The sequence below is a fragment of the Nesoenas mayeri genome (genome assembly GCF_963082525.1).
Source record: "Nesoenas mayeri genome assembly, chromosome: 1".
NCBI classification, from domain to species: domain Eukaryota; kingdom Metazoa; phylum Chordata; class Aves; order Columbiformes; family Columbidae; genus Nesoenas; species Nesoenas mayeri.
In genome coordinates this window covers 201,832,127-201,847,958 of record NC_137541.1, presented here as the reverse complement: position 1 = coordinate 201,847,958, position 15,832 = coordinate 201,832,127, and the positions used below count along the sequence as shown (strand labels likewise).

Sequence of the window (15,832 nt, the reverse complement as noted above, 5' to 3'; positions counted from 1 at the left end):
TGAACATGAGGTCTTTATATGATATTAGGTCTTCTAATGATATTAGAAAGAGGAGCTGGTAGATTTTATCATCCTTCAGAGCCGACAGCAGTGCGCGGGAGGGTGAGGTGGAAGGCTGTCAGTCAGCTTATGGCTGCCTCCTGATTCTCTTGGAATGCATTTTGAAACCTTAGTCACATTAGCAATGAATGCATCTACCTAACAATTACACCTGGAGACACTGACCAGCATGTAGCTTTTAGATACAACTCTTGGGTGTATAAAAGGGCTTAATGCCAGCATCAGACACCAACTGCCAATGGTCGCTTGTGATTTAAGTTTCACTGTTGGCCTTGGCAATGAAGGTCAACCTGCCCTTCTCTGCCAGCTCCCACTTGGGCAATGACTGCCTCTGGCAGAGGAGAGGCAAAGACTAGAGGAATGGCCCATAATATTTTAAAACATCACTTCAGGGTGTAAGTATCTGACTTCAGATACCCGTCTCTCTGACTTGTCCTCCAAGTTATTTCTGACATGACAGACTTGAGCAAATCACATAACCTCTCTTTGCTTTAGGTTTCCGAAGAGCATTGAGAATATATATTGTTAAGAGAACCTCAGGACTTTCTGGATCTATCTATTTTATTCTTCCATTATGAGGTGGTATCTCATAGTATAGTTTTATTCTGCCATAATATCTTTCACCCAGTGATCACAGAGACCATTTGAGGATTAGGGAGTTTAGCTTCATAACACCCTTGAGGAAGAAAGAGATACATTTTGGAAGTAAAAGTGGTTAAAATCACATAAAAAGGTTCCATCAGAACTGAATGTATAACTTGGACTCTTTATGGCTGACTCCATGGCCTCAATGAGCTGGTTATACATTCTTCAGGCCGAAAGGAGGTACCTAATTTAAACACTTACCTGGTGTCTGTGAGGCACCCTGAAAAGCTTGGAGGAGAAGTGTTATATCACTGCAGAAGGCTATTACAAGAATTTACAGGCTAAAAAGAAAGGTAGAAGATCAGAGTTTATAGGAATAGCATTTAGGCATCAATTTGGTATCATCCAGCACTACCTTTGCTTCATAAAATGCTCCTTTAATTAATGCCACAACTTGCTGAGTTGTGATTTTCTTGCTGGGGAGGTGGTAGGAGGCTCTGTGATGAGTTTCCATTGACCTGCTGCCAACCGGGTTCTTTCCTTCTCTTCCAGCTGTCAATGGCTACTTGTTTGGTAACCTGCCAGGCCTGGCCATGTGCAAGGATGACAAGGTGTCCTGGCACCTCATCGGGCTGGGCAGCCACTACGACATGCACGGGGTCCATTTCCAAGGAAACACCATCGACCTGAGAGGGACGACGAGGGATGGGCTGGCCTTGTTTCCTCATTTATCGGGTACAGCGCTGATGCAGCCAGACCGCGTGGGTACGTTCATGAGCTTATCTTGGTGGTGTGGGATGTGCAGAAACCAGGCAGCCAAAATAACAGTCGGTGAGATGCTCTGCTCTGCGCAAGGGAGGCTGAAAGCATGGAGACCATTTGGGACCTGGCATAGCTGAGAATTCAGGCTGGTGTACTTTTTTGGGAAGATGCTGTAAATTAAATGTGTATGTGCACCAAAGAGCAGGGGCTTTGGTGACCTTGGGATAGGCAGAGCATCAGGCAGACAGCTAACAGGAAGGTCACAGAATTTCTAAAACTCTCAAAACATAATTTTTTAGTGAAGATAGAATTAACTACTGTGTAGACAGTCAGCATTATTTAATGTATTTTAGGACTTCAATAATAATTATTCAATAATAGTTAGTCTTCAGAAGTTTCTTCAGAAGTGCATACATTAAAGATAGAATCACAGAATCGTATGTCCTGAGTTGGAAGGGACCCACAAGGATCATTGAGTCCAACTCATGTCCTTGTCCCCCTTGAGATACATTTAATTCTCATGTGTGATCCAATGATACATTCTTGAGACTTACAGGGGGCAAACTCTTTGGTGGAAGCTCTTCAAACAAGCTTCATGTCGAAGAGTGCAACGTGACTTTTCTTTACATTGGTGCAACTCTGTTTAAGTCACTGGAGTCATCAGAGTTGTTCAGGGTTATGCCAATGGCCATCCTTGGCCAGAGCATCTGACAGAAGTATCTGTTGGCCTTGTGTGTGTGCATTAAACCAGGGTTAGACCTCTGGTGGTGGTGTCTGTAAGACAGCAGATTCTTTTCTTAAGTATATCCCATCCATTTCTACCATTTGTCATGAAGCTGCACTGCAGGACTCACACCAAACAATGTATTCCAGGAGATACTATTTTTTGCCAGCTAACCCTCTACCGGCAATAATGAGAACTGAATGAATGATTAGATCTTTTCAACCATCAACACCTGTTATTTTCTTTAACTGCATGTTACTTTATCTCTTTCATCAATTTTGCCCTAGAAGCGCAAGGAATGAACTGAGATCCAGTCTGGACAGAGCTGTGCTTCTAATTTTGGTTCCACCTCTGACTCACATACAAAGTAGCTGTGAGAGTGCTTTCCTTCTTCCAAGAGTTTTAGCAGGTGGAGCTACATAGGACTACGTTGTTGTCAGCTTCTGCTTGAGTAAATGGGAAGGAGATTACAAATGTTAAAATCTGCCCATGGACAGGCCAAAAGATGCTCCCACTGTCATTGTAGCCTTTGAGCATCAGAGCTACCAAAAAAATGGCCCATGGTGGTTTGGCCTTTCATGGAGGTAGAGCAAAGGGTCAGAAAGTTGCAGTTTAACTCAATCAGTTTTATACCATATAGTTGCATATAAACTAAGGGTTGTAAGCTGCATTTTCCTGTTTGTTAGAGACATTCTTGTATAATGGGTCTGTATTGCAAGCTTGCTAAGAGGCCTCCATTAGCCTGATTACACCGGGCAGCTGCAGGTGCTCCGTGGAGAAACTCATGCACCCAAGGCCGGCACAGCAGCTCCATGCTCAGGGACAAGGAAACAGCATTTCTGAAACACACACGCTGTTTCTCTGTGTCATTGTCAGTGTTGGCAATGCACATCCCTCCTACGTCTTCTTGTGCTCTCTATGGGCATGTCCACAGTGTGGGCAGCACTGGTGAAGGCTTCCTGGCAAGCTTGCTCCTGCTGCCAGGCATCTAAAATCAGTTGCTTTTCAGAGCTCCCTTGTAGTTAATGTACACATTAACTCAAACAGTTAGAAGTAATTGATGGAAATTTTTTAGCAAATATGAAACAGGCTAGTGTTTCCTATGGAGTAAGGAAGTGAGCAAGTGTTACTTGCTGACTTACAGATATCCATTTGTGACTGCATTCACATTTCGCTTCTAGTTGAAGAACCTGTTGTAATGTAGGAATTACAGGCCACGACTCTGCAGTATTTTATGTGCATGTTTACTCTTGAGTGTGTGAATGTCAGCCTGAGTCCACATCCTCTTATGCCTTGAGACCATAGACCATGTGGTGTCTGAAGGATATAATTGGTGCATATCCATTTTATCAACTAGTTTCTCATCCAGTCTCCTTAATTTTTCAAAGCCAGTGGGCTCTGTATGATAAAAGCATCCCCTTGATTGGCTTTCCATGAAACATCATGGACTGGGTTTGTTTCAGGACAGCTCAGAGATGTGCAAGGCACAGGACCTAATTTGGTAAGCTGCATTTTAGAGTATTTTTAAATTGCGTAAATCTCATTGCTCTCCTTTCCAGGTACATTCAAAGTGGTCTGCAGGACTTTTGATCACTTTGTTGGTGGGATGAAACATCTCTACGAGGTCAGCAGCTGCCGTAATACCACCCGAGCCCAGCAGCAGCATGGAGCCATGAGGCTCTACTACATTGCTGCGGAGGAGGTGGAGTGGGACTATGCCTCAAATAAGAGCTCAGCACCGAACATTTACAATGTCAGCAGCAATGAGGAAAGGTACCCAAAGTAAAAAATGTTTCTGGGTATGGGGCACACTTACAGTGGAGAGGGACATTTGAAGCATCCTTTCATGAAGCCAGCCTTGCACTTTTTAGGAGGCACTCAAAAAAAGCAAGCATGTTTATAAAGTGACAACCTCAGACTAAACTAGTTCACAGGGAACATTTTCAAATGTTGTCGTCTCAGAGTGTTTTGTATTGCTGTTGAACCCAAGAAGGCTTCCTAGTTCCTAAATCCATGTGTGTGTCCCAGGCCTAGCTCAACCCTACAATGATGCCCCCAAGTCCCCTCCTCTCCCTTCCCCACTCTCCACACTCACTGGTTTTCATAGAGAAGAGACCCATGTCCCAGACGTGAACCCCTGCAAGCACTGCAGACACGTCAGGGAGGCGCTAAGCCCACTTTACCAGCTCCCCTGGTAAAGCCAGAAGGCAGTAACAGCCACAAGTGAATCACGTCTGCACTGCACTGTGCTAAGGAATAAAAAGCGCATGCAGAAAATACATGTTCCAGATCATATTGCACAGGGAGGTCTCTGAGAGCACTTTGGTGAAACCAAAAAGGTACAAGGAACATATTTAAAAAATAAACCTTAGAAAAGTGTCTGGGGAACTGCATCCTCTAAAGAGGAAGAGCACGGCGAAGTTGTTAGAAAACATACATAAAGAGTCACAGGTGATGAAGCTTGTTTGAAGAAAATGTTAACTCCAGTGTTGTCAAAAGCAGCTATTGCACACACGGTATATTACTACAATAATCAGCACTCTTGCTGACTATTTTGCTATGGTTTAGTATGTTGTGAGCCAGCCTCACAACACCCCTGCCAAGGGCACCTTGGAGATGAGCTGCCAGGAGACAGAGCTGCTCTCAGAAGAGGGTGGATGCTCTCCTCCACAGCTGGTGGTGAGTGTCCTCTGCTGGTGAGCCAGCCCTCCGGGAACTCACAGGAGCTGCCACGAACTGTGGGAGACTGCAGAAACCTGGAAGGCACACAGAAAGCATCCTCTGCCGGATGTAGAAGGGAAAATATAATACATTTCTCACTTTATCTTCATGCTGGGAGAGCATCCAGCCCTACACAGCAGCAGGGGGGCAGGGTAAAGCACCCCACTCTTATCTCAGATGATGGCTTTTGCTTTTGAAATGGTTAGGCTTCAGTTGTCATCCTCTGTGGGTGACAGCCAAGATAGTGAAAGCAGCCATCGTGATAAGAGGATTCAGGTTTGCAGGGACAGGCAGTATCTTTTATATCCTCTTGGGCGCAGAGGATGCAGCTGAAGTGGCCAAACCCACTCTTAGCTTGAATTTATCTCTGACAGCTCTGGTGAAGGATTTGTGTTCCCAAAAGTTTGTGGTGAGTGCAACATATCTTGAGATTTACCTGCTTAAAGAGAGTGTACATTTAGTGAGGATTATCACTGTTATTATTTACTGTTTAAACTCTCTTGCAGCACCCATGGCTTCACATCAATCAATACACTGGACCGAGCTGTTTATTCTTATCATATCTGTTGTGAATAACACAACAGTTCTAGCCTTTAGATGTGTAAGGTTTAGTTCTTTTGATTTTTTTCTTTTTTCTTTTGCAGTTATGGGCATGTTTTCCTAAGCCAAGCAGAAGACCTGATTGGTTCAAAGTACAAGAAGGTGGTTTATAGGGAGTACACAAATGGCAATTTCACACAGCGCAAAGTGAGGTCAGAGGAGGAAGAACACTTGGAAATCCTGGGCAAGTAGCTCTCACAGCTCACAGGCTGAGTCTCATGAATGGAAGGGTTGCTTTCCAAAAGCAACACAGTTTTCCAGCTTTGTTAACATGGAAGACAAAGAACACTGATTAGCAGTGATTTTACACCTGTTTTCTAAAATTGCTGAGCGTAAAGATGCTTCCCAAATTAGGGAATTCATTCTCAAACTTAAGTAAGGCATTTTCTAAGGACTAGTAACAGAGAGGATGCCGAAATGGTGATTCTAGGTTTCACATTAACATGAGAATATGTAAAGTGGGGGACACTCTTGTAGGTAGATTAAGTCAATATTAAGAGGCTGGATTTGTATCTGAAATTGGGCAAGACAAAACTTTATGCGTGCCATAAAATAATGATCAACTCATGTTTTTAATGGGGTGAGAAGTGGGCAACAACTGGTCATAAAGTAGTCCACAATCCCTAGGAATATATTTTACATTTTCTTTTTTTGCAGTACAAAAGGAAAAAACAAAACCAAAAACTGTTGCCAGCAAAAGAAGTAAACTCTTGAAAGACACAAAAACCATTCACATGAATTTTCCTTAAAAACAAGCTGTCCAAAAACTTGTCTCCAGATTGAACAATTCTTCTCATTGACCAAAAAGAGAAAAGATTATTTATGTATACAGAGCTTTTCATCAGCTGAGATAACAAACCAATTTTGATCGCTTTGCTGAAAGAATAGAAAAGCCTTAGGGTTTTGAGAAAGACCTTGGCTCCTGGCCTAGGCCAAGCTGTTGAAAGTTTGTTAAACTCAGAACAGCAGCATTAGTCATTGGTGTCTTTTATTTTAGGGCCGTTACTCCATGCCGAGGTTGGTGACTCTGTACTGATCGTATTTAAGAACAAAGCCAGCAGGCCTTATTCAGTAAGTGCTCATGGTATAGAAGAGGTGGGTTGTGAAGAACAACCAGAGACACCAATTACCCTCCCTGGTAAGGCTCTCGTTTCTTCTTTTTCCTTTGAGCTATAAATATATAAAAGCATTTTAGCACATGGATTCTAATCCTTCTTTCAAGCTTACGCGTATCTCTATGTATCTGCAGGAATAATACCCTTGTGTTTATTCGGACACAATTCTGTGTTGCTATGCATATAGGTTCTTGATCAAGTAGGCATGTTTGGGCAAAGAATGGACCTTTGATCCTATCAAGGGTAGAAACAGGAATGTAACGTCACTGGATGACATCCAAAAAAAGCAGAAGCAGGCCCATAATCAGGGCAAGAGAAGTGTAAGCCAGCACTGCATTTGCTCCAGACTGACACATCAACGATGTTTCAAAAACAGAGAAACTCATTGATAGAGTTGCAGTTGGCAATGTTAACTTTCCCTCCCTCTAAATCTGCACAGAATTGGCATTTGCATTCAGAGCTGATGCACAACATGCAAAATATCACTGTCATGTGATTTAAAAGTCTTTGAGGAGGTGTACCAAATATGCCTCAGTTTCCAGTGAGGAAAATACTGGAAAATAATTCTCATATCATTTTTTTTTTTTTCTTATAGAACAATACCTGTTACAATTTTTGTACTTCAGTTTTTATAGAATCATCATGGAATCATAGAATAGCTTGGGTTGGAAGGGACCTTCAAAGCTCATCTAGTCCAACTCCCTGCCATGAGCAGGGACATCTTCAACCAGATCAGGTTGCTCAGAGCCCCATCCAGCCTGGTCTGGGATGTCTCCAGGGATGGGGCATCTACCACCTCTCTGGGAAACCTGGGCCAGGGTTTCACCACCCTCAGTGTAAAAATTTCTTTCTCATGTCTAACCTGAATCTCCCCTCTTTTAGTTTAAAACCATCACCCCTTTTCCTATCACAACAGGCCCTACTAAAAAGTCTGTCCCCATCTTTCTTATAGGCCCTTTTTAAGTACTGAAAGGCCACAACAAGGTCTCCTCGGAGCCTTCTGTTCTCCAGGCTGAACACCCCCAGCTCTCTCAGCCTTTATCTTGGGTTTTATATTTTAGTAGGAAGCCAAACTCAAATCCAGGCATTATAGTCAATTCAAAATGTACACACCTTTTCTTTCCATCACCCATGAAATTTTTTCATGTCATTTGTGAGCTTAAGTGTGAAACCAAATGAAAATAAATTCTGATGTACTAAACCTCTCTGAAAGCTGAAATCTCTTTCCCATAGGAAGCTGTATCAATACAGTACAACCACATACAGATCCATGGCCACATCTCCAGTGTCTTCCTTGCTGGGGTTTGATGCACCTGTGGTTAATATAGATGATTTATATGACTCCCTTATTTTGTTATTTGGTCCATGATATTGTCAATGCTATTTTGTCGAGAGTTAAGGTGTAACTCTGGAAACAACACTGTCATGTCTCTTGTGTCCACATGGGAGCAGGCTCGGGTTGAGTTAGGCAAGGAAAGGTGTCTGTGTTTAACAGGAAGCCAAAGAAAAAGACCCTTCAGCAAGATCTGAGGGCAGACTTTTTCTTAGGAGTTCGGAAACAGTAGTTAATACAGAAAACAGGTCCCTCAAAACATGAATAATTCCTGTACTCTTCAGTTCCCACCACCCTCATCTCAAAATCCTTGCAATCTTCCTAAGCCAGGCTGCACTGCTCACCCAAAGCTCCCCAGAGCCCAACTAGTTCTACTAAATCCTGAACCAGTCATCAAACAGATTTATGTCCTGCTAAATTGTGCTTCTGAGAGTACTGCCAGCTCCTCAAGAGGCTGTGGGTGGCATGGTAAAGAGATGCAGAAAGCAGATCCACAGCAGCCTAAGCCAAAACAGCTCTCACCTGTCACAGTTTTGCCCCCTCCCTCTCCATTGCTCCATTTACCCAGTAGCAAGAAGGGAGAAAACATCCATTTTCCTCTTGTTTATCAGTCTTTTCAGGGGTTATGTTTCATTTGCCCTTCAAAGATAGGTCTTTGATGCCACCTGAAGTGTCTCAGGTTTTTAGTAGAGAGATTTTTCCATCTACAGCCTCCAAACATCCCAAAGTGAGAGGTAAAAAGCAAGGAAGTGATGAAGGACCATGGCCGGGCTCTCTCTGCATAGCACACCTTCTAAAAAGGTGATGACATGTAGATTGGATACAGGTCCATGACAAACTTTTCCCTGGTGTATGTCTCCATGACGTGAATGCCTCTGAGACTGAAGGCCTTATTGTTTGTGTTTTCTGTCCTGTTAGTGTGATGCTGTGTCTTGAAAGCCTTTCCGATCTCTGTTGAAGTACACAAACCCATGTTATAATTAACAGAAGGTTCTTGTCCTGTAAGATTAAATGATATTGCAACATCTACATGAAACTCTTTTCATATAGTATAATAACCGAGAATCACCATTTCTTGTAGCTAGTGCTGTACAATAAAGCTCAGTATTGCATGATCCGTGAGCAGTGTCTCAGTGACACAAAACTAGGCTCAGTCACTTCACAACCATGTAAGTTTGAAAACTCTCCTTTGCCCTTATAGCCACAGCTGTTGGCAGCTGTTGAGTTGTAGCTGTACTAAGACCATGGCCAAGAGTTCTGTGATTCCTTTGTTTTCCCCTGTCTCACAATGGATCCACAGCTGTTCTTGGGTTTTGTCACCCTGGAATAATTTTGGGCCAGACACTGCCTGACTCAATGTTTATCCACCACTTAAAAGGTGGAGGTGTTGGAACATCTTGGTCTCCTACACTTCCCTGCAGTACCAGCAAAAAACAAAACAAAACAAAACAAACCACAACAAAGCAGGGACACACAGTGCAGGCAGTTCATCTGAATATAGGTGTGTTTGTATTCAGTGAAGAGAACTGATCCTCACTCAAATTAATAATTTCCCCATCAGATTGGCTTTTTTAATCAAATCAAAGGTCAGGGAGTCTCGTGTCAGGGAAGACATGGCAGAGGTGATGGCTTTTGGGAAGAGACGGGTTCTCCAGTAACTGCTGAGGAGAGAAGGCTCAACTGGGAGAGGGACAACTCCCTTGTTGCTCCCAGGCAGCAGGTTGGTACATACCCAGATCTCTCCAGCCCCAGAGCTGCCACGCTGCTGCAGCACCACCTGCAAAATCCCAGGGGCAAATGCCGCATCGGTGTTCCCTTTTCTACTGATAAAATCCCAGAAATATTTTCTGAAGCTTGGCTCCTGACACCTTCAACTGACATTAAGCATTGGTACCCAAGATCACTGACCTGCTACAAGTTTTGCCCATGGAGAGAGATGAAAAGTCTTATCTCCAAACTTCCCTCTGGGGGATGCCACATTTGCAGATCTCCTCTTGTGGGAGCTATCTGCCTTCATTTACACCACTGGAACCTCACTGACCTTCTAAAAGGCAGAATCATGCCCACATCCCACTGCTGCATGCTTACACAGATGCTTTTGATAGAGATAATTTTTTGATGAGAAGGGTAGCAGATCTCAGTTACATACTGTTCAAAGCCTCTAATACCCAGCTGCTCTTGGTAAAACTGTTCTCTCTGTTTCAGGGGAAATAAACACGTACAGGTGGAACGTCCCAGAACGATCTGGCCCTGGTAAAACAGATCCAAATTGTATCACTTGGATTTATTATTCAACAGCGAATTTTGTGAAGGTAACCATGAAATGGTTGTTAAAGATTACATTGCTTTGGATAAAGCATCCTGCCTTGCATAATGTTTCTGAAAGGATCCTGCTTGTTGTTTATGCAAGAACCACAAGCTAGAGGAAAAATTTACAGAGTTGGATGCTTTGTCGTCTCTGATAACAGTTGCACATGTCTGGGTAATTTAATCTACTGAAATCCACAGGGATACACCATAATAATGCAATTCCCTCCTTAAATAATAATTGAAGGGATTTTGGGTGAAAGCTAAACATTGCTTCAATATGTTAACATAAGAACATGTAGAGAAAGATATATATAATCAGACAGTCATGATTTTTTCTCTTCTGACAGGAAAATGGAATTTCACCTTTATTTAATCTGTAGTTGATCTGTATCTATTTCATGACAGAATGAAGCAGAAAATTTGTAATGCATATATTTATTTTATTTCAGGATACATACAGTGGTCTGATTGGACCTCTCGTAGTTTGCAGAAAAGGAGTTCTAGACGAAAGAGGAGTAAGGAAAGACATTGACCGTGAATTTACCCTTCTGTTTATGGTGTTCGATGAAAATGAATCCTGGTATTTGAAAGAAAATATCGAAACATACCTTCATAAGGATCCTGATGATTTTAATTCCACGAAGGACTTTGTAGAAGGCAACAGCAAGCATGGTATGTAGGACTCGGTGGCAGCAGCCAAGAGGATAGAGGTTTATTTTTCACAGCCATTTTAGGAAGACATTGGGCTTAGCCTGCAGTTACCAGCCATGTGACAACCTCACAAGCTGCAACTCTGGAAATAAAAAGATTCCCTGAGGACTAGCCAAGATATTTTTCTAACAAGACAGTTTAACCTTATACTCATGGAAGAGGCTGCCCTTCCAGACTTCTCTCGCCGTTTGGAAGCTGTGTTCCTTGCGGGCTTGTTTTGTAGTGTAAGGATGACATTTGACGATTGTGGCTGTAGTAGCAGCCAGCCAGGAGCCAGGCAGAATGGACCGGACGGGGCAGGAACAGCCCTGGCAAAGCAAGCTTCTCTTTCTACAGATGGTACCCGTTTTAGGCAACAACTCTACTCCCTCTTTTTCCATGTAGCTCCTGTTTGTTCAGGAGAAAAAAATCTACCTGATGCTTTTCAAGATAGAAAAATGGTTGCTGCTGGGCAGTTAGATGATTAGGAAACTGAAACAAAAAGGTGACTGTGTCCCTGCCATGGCAGCGGTCACTATGGGGAGCCCTTTCCCAGGCCACACTGTGTATGTCCCCGCTCTGCCTGGGCACCCGGTCTCCCTGGAAAGTGCAAAAGGTGCCTGAAGTGGAGGTTATCATCACCCATACCATGGCCAGTTATTAATCCATCCTGTTTTGTCATTTTTCCAGCAATCAATGGAAAGATTTATAACAGTCTCCTGGGCCTAACGATGAATCAAGGTGATAGGACAAACTGGTATTTGATAGGAATGGGCAATGAAGTGGATATACATACGGTTCATTTCCATGCACAGACCTTCATCTTTAAGGTTGGTAAAATTAATCAAAATAAAAACTTTCTCATGCAATGGGAAATTCTTGTAAAAAATTCCGAGTTCTAGCCTGGTTTTGCAGCTTGGGCACAGAGCCCTGGGTTGGTGCTGAGGCCAGTGGGAGTTTTGCATATGAAGAAAATACAAAATGGATGAGATTTTTGTAAAGCTTCTACTGCTCTGAACCTGTTAGGAAACATGAATAAATGTCACTATTAGAGGACATGATTAGGTAGGTAAAAATATATTTTTACCCATGGGTATAAGGGAAGATACAGGGAGAAAATCAGAGCTATGCCTGCTTACAGTATAGTTTTATGTTGTGATAGCTTGGCACTGGCAGGACTATCTGAAAAATCTGTCTTTCAAAGAAATGCCCGTGTTCAATGAGCACTTGAAGTCATCAGGAAGGGTGTCTTGTTGTTAATTAACTAATTGATTAAATGAGGGGTGTCCACAGACCTCAGTTTCCCTGGATGAGGTATATTAGAAACACATAACAGGAAGCATTAGATCTGCCTTGAGGAGCTGGAAGTGTGACTGGAATATTTCAGTGTCCATGGGGGCTCTTTGAGGCAAGACTCTTACAATGCTGGTTTTGCCTTGCCACAGACAGATAAGGACCACAGAGGAGATGTGTACGACCTTTTTCCTGGGACCTTCCAAACAGTTGAACTCGTAGCAGAAAACCCTGGAACGTGGCTTCTGCACTGCCACGTAGCTGATCACATCCATGCTGGCATGGAGACGACCTACACCATCAATAAATCAGGTGAGGTATCAGAAACATGTCTAGGACTTGGAGGTGGTATCACAGCAGGTCGGATGGAAGGCAGAGAGCTAATGTCAACTGTACACCCTGCACGCTGGTGGGAAGCACCTATAAATTACCACCACAGCCAGCTGGCATCATCTAGGGACAGGAAAAGCACCCCTTATGACATGACAAGGACAGTAATCTTTGCTGTTCTCTGCAACTTAAAAACAGTTGGTGTTTCACAAGGGCACCTCTGAGACAGTGACAGCCTATGGACCATTAGTCACCTGCTGTGCTGATCTCTGTTCAGATCAACAAGGTAGAAGGAATTGAATAAAATCAAGGCTACTTTTCCAGAAGACCAAAAAAAAAGTGTTTATTAAGGTTTTCAACTTAGCTACTGTTTCTTTCTCTCCTCACAGAGTGGGAAGCTCCTTCAGAAGGAGGAGCCACAACTGGGGCATACAATACAACTACTGCAAAAAATAGGACCACCACAAATGGTAAGCATATCCTCAAATGTAATTTAAAACTTTTCAGATTAAGTCATAGAATTTTCATTAACTACTTCTCTTTTAACAGATTATGACAGCAAAGGAAGCAATTTTTTTGGCAAAGCTTTGAGTCCTGGAGAAGCCAGCCTGATACTCGCAGTCTTTTTTTTCATTGGACTTGTTCTGCTGTCAACAGTATTAACCTTCTGCCTCGTCACCCGCCAAGGAAGCAGGATCCGTTACACGGCTCTGCATGACAAAAGCACACTTCTAGCAGACTCCCTGTAAATCCCCGTTTTTAGCATCATTCACAGAGCCGCGCTGGATTTCATGACATGCTGCTAATAAAACTGGAGCAAGACATAAGCTGATAGTCCTACCCCATAGCCAGCGCTCACAAGAGTCAACATGAGCTGTTCAGCTCCAAGAGCCACACACCACCCATCACCATTTCCACCCCTCCGGAGTTCAGCTGAGCTGTGCCCAAGATGAAATTTGGCAGACGAGCAGAGCAGCACAATCTCTTGGTGTCCACACTGCCTGCAAAGGATGGATCCACAGGTGTAAGGAGCGGGCAGCATGGCATCCATGCGCTCTGTGCAGAAACATGGGGCTCACACCAGGGAATAAGTACCACCAGGGACTGTTTTATGCATGCTGGCTTCTGAAGGAGCAGAGGACACTGTGGAAGTCCCCATGGTTTCCCAAAGTCTGGCTCAATGAATTCACTGACATTTAAGCGATTCTCTTTCCCCACCCTCCCCCTTCCCCTTCCTGTTAAATGAGGAAACTACACTGTGGACAGATTTTTAAAGGCATTTAGGGACTTAGCAATATACTTTAGCACCTGATGGAGTTCACAGTTCCCCTGCTGTTAGTTTCTAACAGCTTTTTTTAATACCTTTATAAATCTAGCCCTGAGCAGCCTCTGAGAAAATTAGTTGGCTCTGTGATTGCTGCTCGTTTTGATCCTGATTCTGTACCTCTTCTTTGCACTGGGTAGCAGCTCACGCCCTGCCTGTAATAAAGCCATCAGGAGGCTGATCTCTGCACTCTGCAAGGAAGACAGGCAGAATCAGGCCATTTTTAAATGATACTTGAATGTTTACAGCTCATTTTTAGTTAGACAGTGCTCACATCAGCTACAGCTCTTGCACAGGAAATCCAGAACAAAAAAGTCTGTGAAACTGTTTATCCAAAATTGATTTTGAACGTAAATTCAGGTTGCTGGGTTTTTGATTTTTTTTTTTTCCAGTTCTGTACTTTGAAATATGTTCAACTGTAGGAAACTTTACTCCCCATCATTTTTATTGTAGTTTAATGGTGTCATGGATTGATGTTCAGTTAACCAATACATTGAAGTTCCTTGGATGTTTCTCAGTTATTTCTTGATTCTTTGTTTTCCCCAGCCATTTAAGAGCACACAAGTGAGGTAAATCTGCAGGACTGAGCCCAAATAGGATTTACACCATAGCAATAAATACTTCAAGATTCTTTCTCTAAATCTTCCCCTTGAGCTGACAAAAACAAATATTCTAAGCCATTTTATGTCTCTGTTTTGTAAACATTAAAATTGAGGTCTCCCATTCTGTGCAAAATATTTTCTTTCTGTATACACACAAAATTAAAGCCTTTCACCTACACATACACTGTTAGTAAAGGAAATTATTTAGTACTTTCCTTTTCAAGTAGCTAATGCATCTAACCTTTTAGAAACAGAATCATAAATGTATTTTGACCCTAGAAACTATCCAGCCAAAGTGATTACAATGATAATAAAAATCTGGTTATTTGTATGAACCTTGGAGAACAGTTCATTTCATCTGGTACACTTCTCAGCTGGATAGTGGCTGTGAAACAGGAACAAAGTCTCCTCAGGATGTCACTGCTGCTCATCCAGGTAGCACAGCCTGCCAGAGCGTGGAGCATCTCAGAAAGTGTAAAGCATTTAACATTGCTGCCTGGTGCAAGCAGCCCTTAGCCAGCCATGTCCTGCCACCTGTGCTGAAGGACCAGCAACAAAGTTAACAGAGGAAGAAAATGAACAAGTCACCAGACAGGTGTGTTCTCCAGAGAGCACCATAGGCACTCGAGTATGAAGAATCTCAATTACAAACTTGGGTAGCGGTCTGAAACTGTCCTAGCACCAAGACCTCAAAAAAGTGACAAATGCGAGATCAGCCTTTCAAAACTTGTCAGAAGAATAAGCACCTCTGACACCCACACAACACAAGCTGAAAGAAACAATTCTAAAAAAAATAATAATTAAAAAAAAAAAGGAAAAATAAAAAAAGAGGCAGAAAAGTGGACAAAGGGGCAAAACAGGTCATGGAAGAATTTATTTTATTTTATTTTATTTTATTTTATTTTATTTTATTTATTAAAGAAAATTGTGCCTCAGCGAGGTTTTGAAGGACCCAAGATGTAGATAAGAGACCTGGATGGATACATCCTGCTTGCATTTCCATAAGACATTTGAGAAGGTCCTTAGTTAAAGCTTCTTAAAGAAATTAAATTACCGTGGAATGAGAGAAAGGGTCCACAGAGGCTAAATACCTGGCCATATTTCACAGTGGAAGTCAGTCATGGGGTGTTGCAAGAGCACGTCACTGTTTTCTGTAAGTGGTGTGAAGGTTCCACTTAAATTTGAGAAGAAAGTTCTTCTCAGTGAGGGTGACAGACACTGGAACAGGCTGCCCAAGGGGGTTGTGGAGCCTCCTTCTCTGGAGACATTCAAAACCCACCTGGACACCTTCCTGTGTAACCTCATCTGGGTGTTCCTGCTCCGGCAGGGGGATTGGACTGGATGAGCTTTCGAGGTCGCTTCCAATCCCTGACATTCTGTGAT

At 42.8% G+C, this 15,832-nt stretch overlaps 1 protein-coding gene across 1 annotated transcript in view; it reads left to right on the top strand.

The window, feature by feature from the left end:
- The window catches only part of HEPHL1 (hephaestin like 1), a gene marked incomplete at both ends in the record, with an annotated part of 33,454 nt that extends 20,182 nt beyond the window's left edge, over positions 1-13,272 (top strand). Inside the window, 10 exons of the mRNA XM_080358621.1 lie at positions 1,198-1,410; positions 3,691-3,904; positions 5,497-5,636; positions 6,450-6,590; positions 10,106-10,212; positions 10,660-10,882; positions 11,591-11,730; positions 12,346-12,505; positions 12,913-12,993; positions 13,073-13,272. Coding sequence (XP_080214747.1) covers positions 1,198-1,410; positions 3,691-3,904; positions 5,497-5,636; positions 6,450-6,590; positions 10,106-10,212; positions 10,660-10,882; positions 11,591-11,730; positions 12,346-12,505; positions 12,913-12,993; positions 13,073-13,272 — 1,619 coding nt within the window. The remainder of the gene's footprint in view (positions 1-1,197; positions 1,411-3,690; positions 3,905-5,496; positions 5,637-6,449; positions 6,591-10,105; positions 10,213-10,659; positions 10,883-11,590; positions 11,731-12,345; positions 12,506-12,912; positions 12,994-13,072) is intronic.
- Between the last annotated feature and the right edge of the window lie 2,560 nt (positions 13,273-15,832).